Genomic DNA, 15,673 nt, shown 5'->3' with positions numbered 1-15,673 from the left:
CCACATCCTGATTGAAGTGTAATGAAGTTAATGCATCCAAACTTTGACATTCCGTGTTAAACTGTAAATTCCATTTTATGACTGGATTCCATGATTCTGTCCGTGTTTTCTGCATCGTGGAAATCATAAGGCCCTACATACAGGGTTTCCGCGGGGTCTTAAAAAGTCTTAAAAAGTCTAAAATTTAAAAATCAAAATTTTAGGCCTTAAAAAGTCTTAAATTCGCTGTTCTAGGTCTTAAATAATTTTACACAGGTCTTATTTTTCCGATGTCCATGTAACGCTACCTCTAATGCTCATTTAAATTCTCTTTTTGTTGTTTCCGTGGTGTTGTAGTTCTTTATTTCACAATTCCAAATATAATTTGCTGTATTTAAACTACAAATGAGACCAGCATGCAATAGCCAATCAGCTTTCTGTTATTGGCGCGAGTCTCTCTCGGATTGTACCGCAGAAGTAAAATGGATTTAACTTTTTAGCTTTGGGGAAGTGCAAGTTTAGCGATACTTAGCTTGAAAAAAACTGAATATAGGGCTTGGCTAAGGCCAGTTGCTAACAACTAGATTTTTTTTCTCCCTCTGTGGAAGTTACTGCGTCTTCAGAATCACAGTAGCAGAATACAGGTCAAACGACCTTTTTCTGTATATAATGTTCTCAATAATAATAATAATAAATATAGGTCGAGCTAGCTGACCGCCAGCATTCGAGATACTTTTAAAATGTTTTTTTTTCTTACTTGCCCGACCGAACGAACCGCCTGATTAAAACTGAAGTGACAAAAACAACTAGCGAAGCATCCAAAGGCAAGAAAGATTCCTATTTTAATACATTCAACGTAAACAGAAATTGATAATGGATATGTGTGTATTTCTGGTCTATTTGTGACATACTTTAAAACAAATGAATGTAACGGCACTCTAAAGAAACACACTGAGGTAAAAATTTAAAATGTATAGTTTATTTATAACATGATATAGTTCAGTAATATACCAAGTGAGCTTTTTGCTGAAAATTCTCACAATTACAAATGTTACATTAATTTTAGCTCAATAAAAAAGTAGTTAGTCAAGTAGTTACTTACATATTAGACAATATGCAACATTAGCAGAAGCATTCTCCTAGCAACGTTTTGCTATAATTCAGCGTTTTGCTCGAAACAGTTGAAATAACTCGCTCATGAAGTGACTTACCGCCACCTGCTGGTAGTTTAGTGTGTTTAAAAGTATGCCTCCACACCCAACATTTCTAATGTATATATTTATAAATCAATAAATGTATTTAAAACATTAATCTCACTTTTAATTTTGCAGTGTAAATTATGTAATCTCACTGCTAACAGCCATTTAGAATTTATTGATAAATTCATAAAATAAATTTTAAAGGTAATGCATACATTTCAAAAGTAAAAAAAAAAGGCCTTTATAAAGGTAAATGAAATATGCAGATTTAAGATGTAAAAGCTAATAGAGCACTGATGAAAATATTGCTTCAGAATTTTTTTTTTTACATCAGATATTTCTAGTGGTACTTTTATGGGGATATTTTGTGTGGAATAGTATCTGCTGATATGAAAAGTTCACAGTATATCGTAGTAATAAATGTAATTTATGACAGCCATGAAAATTGTGTTTACTTTTTACATTAAACACATTAAATATTACATGTATGCATGTAATATAATATCTATTTCCATTACAGGTTCGGTCTTAAATTTCATATAAGGTGGTATTAAAAAGGTCTTAAAAAGTCTTAAATTTCACTTGTTCATATCTGCAGAAACCCTGTACATATGAGATATGTCGCCATTTTTACTGGCTGGTTGGTCCGGTCTGAAATACTGCCAAACAGCGGACATACTGCTAGCACATTTGTATTTCTTCTTCGCAGCGAAGAAGAATCGGCATCCGATTTGCAGCATTAAGCAAAGCTACCGGGCATAACTTAGGTCTTGTTTAAGAAAATGGTATCGGATCGGTACGTGGGTTTAAGTACTCGCTGATACCAATGCTAGAATTTTTTGTGATGTTTGTGGTCCTCTGTGTGCTACTAAAACAGCTTCAACCAACTGGAGCATAGATTCTACAAGATTTCAGAAGGTGTCCTGTGGTTTCTGGCACCAAGACTTAGCAGGAGATCCTTCAAGTCCCATAAGTTGTGGGGTGAAGCAGTTGCTCAGTTGGCTTGAGATCTGTGGTATTTGGAGGCCAGGGAACACCATATTCATGAACCCATGGTGTTCATGGACCCAGGGTTTCCCAATAGAACATTGCCCAGAACATCACTGTCATCCCACATTGCGTCCTGGTGCCATCACTTCCCAATAAATGACTGTCCACATGATGTAAAAGAAAACTCATACACATTCCATCATTAAAATTTAGTTTGACTTGTTCCAGAGTAGACCTTCTGTTGACTTTGGTCACACAGGAGAACTTTACCTAGACTACCCATTCCTGATAAGTGGCACTAGACAAACATTTGCAAGATTTAAATTGCCTCTATTGATACAGTTGACAAAATGGCAAAACAGACACAATTTTACTAGTTATAAAATCTGTAAACATAAAATCTACTGTATATACTTATATTTTCAGATTGGAACTAACTCCCTACAATGCTGATCTGTGTATAATGCATATATCTTTAACCTGAGCCACCTTTTGATAGCCTTACACGCAGTAACTCACAGGTTTTTTTTTTTTTTTTCAGAGAAATCACCCTTTGAGTGGTTTACTTTTGAGTTTTAATACTGAATAAAGAACACATTTATTCAGCTTTAAGGTGATAATAGTATATCTCCTTAGCAGGTAGTGTGGTCTATTTTATTTATTTGACTATCATATTTTGTTTATATAGTCACATATCTGTTATTTTTCCTTCATAGCGCAAAGGCAGTGATTTGATTGAGATGTCATCAGTGTGACTGGGAAAGCTTCCTGGTGTTTATCCAAACACTGAACAGTCACCCAGATTTTGACTCTCAAAATAGCTGGAATCACAGATTCAACCCGCAGTGTGGCGCTAAAACGTAGCAGACGTTTTGTGAAGATATTCCCTGAGGAAATGTGTGAAACCAACGCTGGGCAAAGAAAAGACAGAACAGCTGCTCTCGTCTTCTTCACACTGTCTTCATCTCTCCTCCTCCCACCCTTCCATCTCTCCTTCTGCTCTTCAAAAAGCGGCGCGTCTCTGTGAGTTTAACGCGAGTAAAAGCACCAATGTCATTCGCTTCACTGATTCCTGGGAATCTGAAAACCCGGAGGTGTGCGCTCGCCTGCCGCACCTTTTCAGACAAGAGTTTCAGAACGCCACTGATGTAGTTTGACAAACTTTTCTAAAAGCACCAATTGTAGCTTCAAAAAAAAAAGACAAGAAAAGAAAAAAGTGCCGCCCACGTTTGCATCTGTGCTGCCGGGATCTGTTTGACTGCGTGGCTTCAATCAGTGCAATCTTCTCCTCTGACAGGTCTCCTGTGGTCTCTGAGATTGCACAAGAAGAATCGTACGCAAAGCGAGAGGCGGGGGCTTGTTTCTTAGGGTTGAGTGGAAGTAGGGCAGGTGACGGTAGCAAACTGTGTGTTTTGCTCTTATGAGATCTTTCAGCCTCCAGATAATACTGTCATGAGATTTGAAACTTCTCTGTTTGGTTTCTATAAAATGCATCTGGACATTTTGTATTTATTTATGAAGCCTTTTTTGTCTGACTAAATATGTACTCGTATGCAGCTTCTATGGGGTGTACATCTCAAAGCATAAAAATGTGAATGCAAACACTTCTGGTTATGTATTTCGTGCATTTTTGAGTTCTAAAATATTGCTGCAAGCAGACATTAGTGTAAACTGTCTTCTACAGTTCTCTTTTCTTTTTTTGTCAGATTCCATGCCATTTAAAGGGACAGTTCATCCAAAAATCATCATTTACTCACCCTCAATTTGTTCCAGACCTGTGTGTGTTTCTTCTGTGGAACACAAAAGAAGATATTGTGAAGATTGTTGATGTAGTTGATTGTAGACATTGTCTTCGAGAGTGAATAACTCATACAGATTTAAAACACCTTGAGAGTGAGTTAATGATGATAGAATTTTAATTTTTCTGTGAACTATCCCTTTAATGTCATGATGAAGAGCATTTTACAGCAATATATGTGGCTCACTAATGGCAGACATTGGAAGGTATACTATATCGTCCCTTGAGCATGTTTGCCACAGCAAACCTAGCCTAACCTAGCCAGTTAATTAAGTAAACAAGTAAACAATCAGTAGTAAAAGAAGCAGATTACGACACAAATGAAATTCAAGTAGTATTCAAGTAGGAAATACTAATGAAGTCATTAAATATTAAATAAGTTTAAAATATCACTTCTCTTCAGCAGTTTATTATGCTTAAGAATAAGCACAAAATGGTGCTTAAGGAACCTGCTGGAGAGCCAGGTAAAACATGGATCAGAAGGGGCATGAGGTTGCTTCTACAAAGAAGAACTTTTCGAAGATTTATTTTCGCAATTTCATCAATTCTGGTGCTACAAGATATTATATTCTATGTATATGTATATGTATATGTATATGTTCTTGTCAGCCAAACACCAGCAGCTAATATTACGCACTTACTTCACAGAAAAGTAGCTTTTGAGAATCACAGATGTGAAAGAAAACAATGATCTCTCTCTCTCTCTCTTTCTCCCTGGAGTTGACAAAGGCCTCCAGGGCTGTATTCATGTTTTGATGTGTAAATAAATACATTGTTTATGTAGAGCACATGAGATGTCTTCATGGATTGGGCTTGAATATGAAATGACACTGAGATGTATACTAGGGCTGGGTCATATGTTATAAATAGTTTCACAATTCAATTAATATTTTATTCAACTGCATTATGTAAAACCGTTGTCTCTGCATTCAACCAAAATACAGTTTACCAGCAATTCCGTCTGTGTAATTTTGATACAACAAAACATCTGGCTTTAAATGCGTTCATTTTGGTTTATTCATCATAGGTCACAATCTGTTCCATTGTACCAAATATAACAAATATCGCTGTGTACCGTGGCCAGCATACTGATGAATACAGGTTGATGTCATAAAGCCATGTGTTCTAAATAAACAGCTTTTAATAAAGAAAGATGTGTGCTCACTTATTACTTTGGCATTTCACAATAATGTACTTTTCCAACAGCCTGTATTTTCTTTTTTTAAATGCATACACACACACACACACACACACACATATATATATATATATATATATATATACATACATATATATACATATATATATGTATATTTACGTATAAAATAATATCACACTCGTAGACGTGAGAAATGGCTGTTTATCGACACGGGTGTGATTTGGCAGTAGGTAATCACAGTGTGCCGATATACAGCCATATCTCACATCTACGAATGTGATATTATTTTATATAAATATATATACATATATACAGTGGGTACGGAAAGTATGCAGACCCCCTTAAATGTTTCATTCTTTGTTATATTGCAGCCATTTGCTGAAATCATTTAAGTTCATTTTTTTCCTCATTAATGTACACACAGCACCCCATATTGACAGAAAAACACAGAATTGTTGACCTTTTTTCAGATTTATTAAAAAAGAAAAACTGAAATATCACATGGTCCTAAGTATTCAGACCCTTTGCTCAGTATTTAGTAGGAGCACCCTTTTGATCTAATACAGCCATTTTTTTGGGGAAAGATGCAACAAGTTTTTCACACCTGGATTTGTGGATCCTCTGCCATTCCTTCTTGCATTTGTTTCAGTTTGGATGGTAAACATTGGTGGACAGCCATTTTTAGGTCTCTCCAGAGATGCTCAATTTGGTTTAAGTCAGGGCTCTGGCTGGGCCATTCAAGAACAGTCATGGAGTTGTTGTGAAGCCACTCCTTCGTTCTTTTAGCTGTGTGCTTAGGGTCATTGTCTTGTTGGAAGGTAAACCTTCAGCCCAGTCTGAGGTCCTGAGCACTCTGAAGAAGGTTTATCCCCAGGATATCCCTGTACTTGGCCGCATTCATCTTTCCCTCGATTGCAACCAGTCGTCCTGTCCCTGCAGCTGAAAATCACCCCCACAGCATGATGCTGCCACCACCATGCTTCACTGTTGGGACTGTATTGGACAGGTGATGAGCAGTGCCTGGTTTTCTCCACACATACCGTTTAGAATTAAGGCCAAAAAGTTATATCTTGGTCTCATCAGACCAGAGAATCTTATTTCTCACCATCTTGGAGTCCTTCAGGTGTTTTTTAGCAAACTCCATGCGGGCTTTCATGTGTCTTGCACTGAGGAGAGGCTTCCGCCGGGCCACTCTGCCATAAAGCCCTGACTGGTGGAGGGCTGCAGTGATGGTTGACTTTCTACAACATTCTCCCATCTCCCGACTGCATCTCTGGAGCTCAGCCACAGTGATCTTTGGGTTCTTCTTTACCTCTCTCACCAAGGCTCTTCTCCCCCGATACAGCATTGAATTTAAGGGCCTGTCCACACGGAGACGCGTTTCGCTGTATACGTATAAATTTTTTATCGTATTGGCGTTTCATCCACAAGGATCCGGCGTTTTAGGAGACTGAATCCGCTATTTTTTGAAACCGGGTCCCAAAGTGGATAAATCTGAAAACGACACCCTCGCTGTTTCGTGTGTACAGCCAATACGTATATTTTGTGAAATGATGATGTCATCACATCACATGTCGGGTGCGTCACACGTAACAGCAACAACAATATTGGCGGACTACATGATTGTGTTCGTGTTGCTACTAAGCCTACTAGCTTTATTACAGCAAAATCTATTGCTTCTATGCAACTGTTATGAGCAACAAGCGATAATGTTCGCATCTTCGTCTTCTTCTTCTTAGTTCGTATACAGCGCGCAAGGTTATGCGCATGCTCAAAGTCTTCTTCTCCGTGTATAGCGTATCTCTATGGCAGAATTACAGCACTCCACACTGGTCTGGCATATATACTACACTGTTTTCAGTGGTTTCGTGTTTACGGAATTTTTTTTTAGAACGAGGAAAAAAAATGATCGGATAGGGAACGCACCGGCTTCGTGTGGACGGAGTCTAAATAAAAATGAGACTTTGCCACAGGTATCTTCTCTGATAGATTAATGAGACTAAAAACTACCATTAGATTTACCCATAACGAAATATATATCATGTTTAACAACTACAAAGACATCAGAGCCAGTAGTAAATTCCAGAAGATCTGGCTGAGGTGAGGCGCTGTTAGGCAGATTCATGAGTGCTGAACAGCCAATTTCAGCGTTCAACGGAAATTTCCAAATAGACGTTATCTTTATTAACAAACTGCATATTTGAACTATAAACGAGTACATTCTTGCCTGAAAACCTCTTAAAACTACAGTACATTCCGTGACACAAAAACAGTAATATTTATAAAATTTGAAAAAAACCATGACACTCGCTGTAAGTATCGCAAACGGAGTGATACGATTACAATCTGTGAAATGGCTGTTGGAGTTCTAATATTACTCTAATATCGCACTCTTATCAGCCAATCAGATTCAAGGACCAGAAATATATGTATAGTGGAATCTAATTTGTATCCATATCTTTATTTGCTTGATTCATTTTTACATTCATTTGCAGTATGTTTGTTCTCTCCATCTAGCTGTTGAGCGAGTTGGAAAAACTACCGTAATGATTCTTAAAAATGTGCACCTTAAAACCCATATGCTTTTAATACTTATATTTTTAAAAGAAACCAGCTTGTTCATAAATGCCATGAATTTGTGAAGTGGCGAATGCTTACAACTTTCAATAATTCACACTTTAGTGACCATGTTATCATGCTTTGAGGACTGAGCAAGTGCTTATTCATTCATTAGGGTTCAGTTCTGTACAGCATGTGTGATTTTATAGGTGCTGCAATAAAAACAATTTAGGCAGGATTGGCCAATCTCTGATCATAGCATTAAGATGAATATTGGCCAATAAAGATTGGTGGCCAATAAATCTGGGCATCCTTAATAACTGGAAATGTAAACATATGAAAAAAGAAAACATACTTTTGGCTGTCATTTCAGTTCACAGCTCCATGGTCTCCATGGATTTCCTGATATTGTTTGTGAATGTCTGTTAATGACTGGTGGAGTCGACATCATGGTACTCGTCATTTAGAAATGTTTACCATTTAGTGTTAAAACATTGTATGGATATTTGCTATTGTATAATTGGCTTTCAAAGAGACTCCTTCAGACACTATTATGTGGCAGAATTGACAATAAAGCCTTTGACTAAAATGAATTAATTTTTCTGTTAAGTTGTAATTAGTGCGTTGAGCAAGCATTCATCCCGCCAGTGACCATTCCAGCTTAGTTGGTTTTTCCTGTCAGTCTGAGTCTGTTCTAACAGGCAGCAGAAAAGGCCTGTGGCTCTGTGAATGTTCTTGTGGCCCAGAGATGTCTGGATCTCTTGCTCACACTCTTTTACTCTGGCCATATAGTGCCCTGCAGCAGATCTGATAAGCCAGTAGATCGTGTCCCACGCTGGTGGCAGCAGTTGAAAGTCCTGATCCGCAGTCAGCCAGAGGGCTGGGTGGCTCACACACAAATCCTGCTCATGCCACATCAAAACATGTTTCCCAAAATACATGAGAAGAAAGACACCGCTTCAGGAATGACCAGCGGCCATAGTGACGAAAGTTTCAGCTGCACTTTGTGTTTGTGTAAGCGGAAGTGTGTGCTTACTCCTCTCTTGGGTGTGTGTGGCTGCTCACATTATTTGTGTGGGTTTGACAACCTGAAGAGCCTGGGACACATGTTCTAACAGGCCACTAAAGAAAAACGTTGAACTTTTGATCCCAGAAATATTGAGGCACATTAAAAGCCTGAGGTTGCTCTAGGTAAGGGAAGTTAATTAGTGGTGCTTGCTAAGTAGTGGTGGCAATCAAAATCAGTCAAGTCAGTAAACTCATTATAACTGGTCCTCAAGGAACTTGAACTCCATAAGATTTCCATGCCATACAGTATGTAGTGTTTCACTAAGCAAATGAATTTATTGGGTGGATCTACTGTTGAAGTGTCTACAAGTGTATTACAATGCTAATGAGGACTGTTCAACTGTCATTATGTGTGTACTTAGATTTTTATCTTGCTTTATCTGCCGTTTCCTGTCCAGTATTATTCATCTGTGTCCTTCTAAACAGATGGGCTCTTTTATCAGTGTCTCACAGCACAATAAATGTCGTTTTGTGTTTGCTTTGAACGTTTGTAGACTCTTAACAGACTCTTTCAATGACTGATCTTAAAAACAAAAAGACGGAAGATGTTGTTTTTCTGTAGGTGTAGTAGAAACGCAACACTGTAATTCAAAAGTTTCTACGCTGTGGGTTTTTTAAATGGGTCATGTCATAAAAAACATTCTTTTTGAAATAGGTTTGAAAGTTTTGATATGATTTTGATGTGCTGTGTAGACATACTTTAAAATTTATGACCATTATTAACTTACTCTCCAATAATCCCAGACCCAGGCTAAGACAAAACCACCAAGAGGGCTTGTTTAGAAAATCATCAATGCAATGAGGTTGTTAACATAGAACTAAATGAATTAATTGTATTACATTATGTTTTTGGTGCAAGAAACCTTCATTAGCATTATACATAGAATTTAGAAAAAAAATAATAAAATGCATTTATTATTGTCCTTTTGCCATTGTTTCATTTCCTTTGTTCTTTATTTGTAGACTGAGTTGAGGACTAAAGTCTTGGAGGCCAAACATCAAGAGGATACACTGAGGATGCAGCAGAAACATGATGTAGAGATTCAGAAGGTGAATAAAACAGTTTGTGACAGATCTAGGGCTGCAGTTAGCAATTGATTTGTTAATCAGTTAACTTGTCAACTTCACCCTTCTCATCATTTGCACATCCTTATGCAATCCCAGATGTGTATGGCTTGCTTTCTTGAGATGAACACAAAGAAAGATTTTTGGTCAAGTGACAAGTACATTTAATGATACACAGATTGACTGCTCACATATTTGGGGTTAGGCTGCAAACATCACAGAGGACCGTCTCACTCATTAAAATGATATTGTTTTAGTGATATTGGTTTTATTATCATTCAGGCCAGAACAGGACTAACAATCAAACACGTAATATATTCCTTCCGAAACATAACAATCAGCATGTGCTGTGTCTGTATCTCCTCTGTGGCTTCCACATTTATTGTCTGTTTCATTCAGTCCCAGTGACATCACACCTCCAATTCTGCTTCAATAAAGTCTATTAAATGACCTAGGTCTGCAGATGTTTGTGTATCCCCACCCCTTTTATAAGCAGAAACATGATTCTTGGCAGACTGTTGTCTTTCATGGCATCCCTAAAAGTCCAACGGCCTCTGGACCTCATCCTCGACACTCTGTTATGACTCTGCTGTGTGTCTGAAAAGAGCTCTTTAAGGAGACGATGGGAAAATTGTGTGTGTCCCTAAATGTTCCTCGAACTTCCCTTTAACCTCCCTAACGCCCCCTCTTTCCCTCACTCTCAGCTGCAAGCTTTCATCTTTCACAGGCGACCGGCTTGCAGGATGATGAGCTTAGCAACAGAGTGCACTTCTGACGGACAAAAAGCAGGATAAATAATCCACTGATGGGCTCACTGACTTTTCAGAGGGAGAAAATAATAACTTTTGGGAGGTATTTTTGGTTTGAATGAAGTTGCATCTGTGTTTGAAGGACCAGTGCTGAAATGGTCCTCTCACCAGCGATGTCCAACCTCTCTTCACTAAACACTGCTGTATTAGGCCTCATGAGGGACCATCACCCTCAACCTCAGAGAGTGCATCCTTAAATAGGAGCTCTTACTGCTGCCGAAGCCTTTTGAAGACTATTCTTTAGTTTTTCCATTGGGTTTTGAACCTCAATAGCTTCCTGTGGATCTTTCATTAATTTGTCGTTCTTTGCGATCAACCTTACATGAAATCTTAATTGGTTCATGTGATTTTTATTTATTTATTTTTTTTGTCTGTGATTGTGTCTGCTTTGCTCTTAATGAGCGCTGCTGTTTGGTTCTGAAAGACTCAGATGTGCTTGCTCGGAGAATGTCAATATTTGCTCAGGTGCATCTTTCTTTGAAGACCCTATAACACCACACACACGCAGTGCAGTGCTGTCCGTTGGTGGGCTCGCTTGAGTCCAGGGGCGAACAGGCCGGTGCGTGTGCCCTGTCATGTCCTCCGAGCCGTTGATCTCCGTAGGGTCCTTTGAGATTTACAGACCTCTGGTCGCAATGCCGCTGTCCACCCTCACTGAGACAATGGCCGACAGCCTTTGAACTCCCACTCGGACACAGACGACTTGTAGAAGGTCAGGCCATCAAAGGAGTTACAGCAGTCTGAACAAACGGCTCTCTGCTGTGCAGTGGCCGCATCAGATAAAACACATTTCTGAAATGCCCGCCCGCCTCCCGCCCCACCTTGAGCCCAGGCATCTTATCGCCCACAGCTCAAGGCACAAGACTGGACCGCCGCTTGGGAACAAACCCAGCAGATCTGCTGTTTATTTGGAGCTTGTTAAATGCAGGTTATGCTTGGCTCTCTCCCGCCCTGCCATGAAGGATTTATAAATTCCTTGGGTTCATCAAAAGCCTGCGCTGTGTCGCACAATGAGCGGATTGTTGAGAACTTGCAGAACCGGTCCATTGGAGTCTGGGAGCCCACCGCAGAGGTCTTTGGGAGATGAGGGACAAGGTCATGAGTGAGTTCCTCAGAGCTGTGGCTCAAGTCCTCTCAGATACAAGCAACACTCATTCATGCTTCTGAGAGTCTGGAATGTTAACACTCAACATGCTCCTGAGACACATCAGAAAGAATACGTAACACTGTTTTCAGTGAAGAGATTGCTGTATTTCCTTTTATCCATAATCTTTCTTTATATCATTATTTTTTACTTCCATTTATAATGTAAAATGTCTCACAAAACATGATTCCAACAGAAATCTTCAAAGAGCGACCTTTGCACATCTATTTGGCATGTTTATTTTGGTGTCTTTTGCTATTAAAACATGTGAGTGGTGGAGATTCATTCAGATTCTGTCATTAGTTCCGTCAGTGACCCATTCTGTAAATTACACCATTATACCAGTAGATGGTGACAAATTTGTGTGATTTTGTGTATTATGAGTGAGTCATTGAATCATTTACTCAGCAGATAACTGGCTTTTGCTGTATTTCCTTTTATCCTAGTTGGTCAGACTACTTCAAACTAGTTAAGACACTGTTTTAACACAGAGTCTAAGTTTATGGAACCAAAACTTCCCTAACACTACACATTAATCAGCTAACCGTTAGTCGACGAGAAACGGCTTGGTCGACCAAAATTTTATTAGTCGCTTACTGCATGACAGATGGAGGCACCTTAAAATACTCCATCATTTTTGGTCATACAGATAAGAATAATACATCTTTCGAATCTGTAAAGACTGTCTATTTGTGTGCATTTACAATAACAACAAAATATTGCGCTTTTGTAAAGTAATGAAAGCAAACAGGATGCACTTTCTCGTTCTCTAAACTTGAGCGCGTCAATAAAAATTACCGAAACTCTGTATGCCTTACAGACATGAAATATATATCTATAGAAAGCAAAATTCTAATGGAAAACTAATATTCGCAGATCTGCATGAAACATGCATACAGGCGCAACCACTACAGCTGAGATGAGTTAGTGTCTCCGATTTAATCTCTTAAGCCCGAAATGAAAGAGAGCACTAGTTTATCAATAAATTATTATTTAATTAATGCAGCCTTCTTACTTTTTTTACCTGACACATTCATAATAATTACTTCTGCCGTTGTGGAAGCTTTAAGTGTGCGTTATAGCACTTATTGGGCTATGTAGGCAATTAAAGGCTGATAATTATAATTCAAATAGTTTATAAATAAACATGCAATTAGTCAACTAAGAGCTTGAAATGAACAACTACTAGTTCACCAGAAAAATCTAATTTGTTTGTTTGAAACCCTGTTAAGGGCCCAGTCTACTCACTCAGAGTTCTTTTTCATTCTTAGCTTGGGGTAAAAATACATTGGAAATACATGAGCAGTGGTGTACTTGCCGACATAAATGTATTATTACTTCCAGAAACATCCTTATTTAATTGCATATGGTCATAAGTCGTTTTTACACATTCATAAATGTGCATTTCTTCTGCTGAATGAACCAGTGCCTGCTTTTCTTTCAGTTATTGTCAGTCATCAGATCCCTGTTTTCGCAAATGAAATAACTTGTTCATTCAGTACATTCACAAATGACATGTTCCAGTTTGTTTAATTTGATCGTGAACAAATGGCAGTTCATTCAGCATTGCTTTAAGTCATTCAGACTCAAAACATAAACTTGTAGTGAAGTGAAGTGAAGTGAAGGGCGTTTCTGTTCAGCAGGTCCAACAATTGATACACTATTTATATGCTAATGTATGCTAATGATATGCTGTTTGCTCATGCTATAGTCTATAGTATAAGCAAGGAGAAGCAGTCAAGCCCCTCACAAGGGAGAGACTTCAGTGCATTCAAAATATGTCAGTTCACGGAAATGAAAGATTTGTTTTGTTCATGACCAAAACACTACCGCTTGTCAGTGGGGTCATGGGTACTTCTCGTGGAGTGGTCTTCCTTCCCAGAGCATAATGTGAGATTCATACGGGTTTGTCATCCTCTGCTTTAAGCTTACGCTACTGTTACAGATAATATACTTAAGCAAAAAGCCTTCACTGAAGAAAGGGCCAAAAATGGGGATCTTGCCCACCACCCCCAAACCCCCATCCGCTAAACGTCGGCTTCAAAGCAGCAAATTCCAGCATTCAGTGACGCAGGAGAGGGCGAGTTCCTTCATGGTCATGCTTGTGAATAAGAACATTATCCTCTGTAATCTGCAGCCAGCATTAGCTTGTCATATGGAAGCACCACAAACCTCTTTTTAAACTCTGTTCCCACTGAAATTTATTTATGGCCCTAGATTAGCTGGAAAGTCTGGAACATAAATGTTCTGTCATCCGTCGTCTCAGTGTCATGAATGCTTCTTGTTTGTAGAGTTGTTTGCTAATGCAAGCATCACTATTACTATTGCTCATGCTTAGGGTTAGTGATCTGAACAAACCTCTAAAAGCCGTGACACACCAAACCGACATCAAAGAAGTAGCGCTGACTAAAAAAGCCAACAGTGTTGATGCCTCGTGTTGCCTGGCATCTGCACTTGAAAACAACGTAAAGACTGCAGCCAACGGCCAACTGGCACATACGTTTTATGCCTGCATGAGAGGAAATAACTTTCCACACCAGGAGGTGGCAGTAGTCTGTATTCATCATTCAAAAACAGAAACTAGGACTGTGGATATACAGTGGCATGCGAAAGTTTAGGAACCCCTTGCAGAACCTGTGAAAATGTGAATAATTTTAACAAAATAAGAGAGATCATACAAAATGCATGTTATGTTTTATTTAGTACTGTCCTGAGTAAGATTTGTTTTTACATAGATGTTTATATATAGTCCACAAGACAAAAAATAGCTGAAAATATTAAAATAACCCCCTTCAAAAGTTTGAAAACCCTTAGTTCTTAAAATTGTATGTGATTACCTGGATGATCTACAACTGTTTCTTTGTTTGTTTGTTTGTTTTGTGATGGTTGTTTATGAGTCCCATGATTGTTCTGAACAGTTAAACTAAGCACTGTTCTTCCAAAAAATCCTCCAGGTCCTGCAAATTCTTCAGTTTTCCAGCATCTTTTGCATATTTGAACCTTTTCCAGCGGTTGGTGAAAACTTTTGAACAGGATGGAAATGTCCAAATTTGTTCATATTGTGTTGAAATATATCTTTTTTCTGTTTAGAACTGCTCTTCGAAAACCAACAGAAGATACTTGCATGTTTCCTGGAAGACAAATTAAGCACAATTTACCTTCATCTTCAAATTCTCTTATCTATCATGTTTCCTTCTGGAGCATCAGTGAATGTTTGAAACTTTTATAATATCTGTGTTTGAGTCCCTTAATTGTCCTCAGTGTGAAAAGATGGATCCCAAAATCATGGAGTCACTGCTGGAAAGGGTTCTAATATACAAAATATGCTGGAAAACTGAAGAATCTGTAGGACCTGGAGGATTTTTCTGTAGAACAGTGCTCAGTTTAACTGTTCAGAACAAACAAGGGACTCATGAACAACCATCACAAAACAAAAGAAACAAAAACTATTTGTTTGTGGATTATTTAAAAAATTTCAGATATTTTTCCGTCTTGTGGATTATATGTAAACATCTTTTATGTAAAATATCTTAAATAAAAATACTAACAATACTAAATGCTAAATAAATAATACTAAATAAAAAAATAACATGCATTTTATATGATCTCTCTTATTTTGTTAAAATTATTTACATTTTCACAGATTCTGCGGGGGGTTCCCAAACTTTTGCATGCCACTGTACAGTACAAACTGTATGCATACGGTGTGATCCAACTAGTGCAGAACACACCAGGAACAGTGAGCTGACAGACAATCAATGATGGCTTGGTGTGTCACAGCCTTAACAATTCTTAAGCTTTAAACGTAGGAACTCAGACTATTTGTGACATGACTAGTACCTGAAGAGTATTCTAGTACCACTTAACAGTCTAAAAAACACTCTAGACAACTTACTGTAACAA

The 15,673-nt window shown here is 38.3% G+C and overlaps 1 protein-coding gene across 1 annotated transcript in view; it reads left to right on the top strand.

Annotated features, from left to right (window-relative positions):
- Positions 1-15,673, top strand: part of cep112 (centrosomal protein 112) — a 192,039-nt gene that overhangs the window by 25,602 nt on the left and 150,764 nt on the right. Inside the window, 1 exon segment of the mRNA XM_073834124.1 lies at positions 9,716-9,802. Coding sequence (XP_073690225.1) covers positions 9,716-9,802 — 87 coding nt within the window.

Source organism: Garra rufa, chromosome 1 (assembly GCF_049309525.1).
Source record: "Garra rufa chromosome 1, GarRuf1.0, whole genome shotgun sequence".
Lineage (NCBI taxonomy): Eukaryota > Metazoa > Chordata > Actinopteri > Cypriniformes > Cyprinidae > Garra > Garra rufa.
Note: the sequence above shows the minus strand (reverse complement) of the source record. Positions and strands in the feature narration are given on the sequence as shown.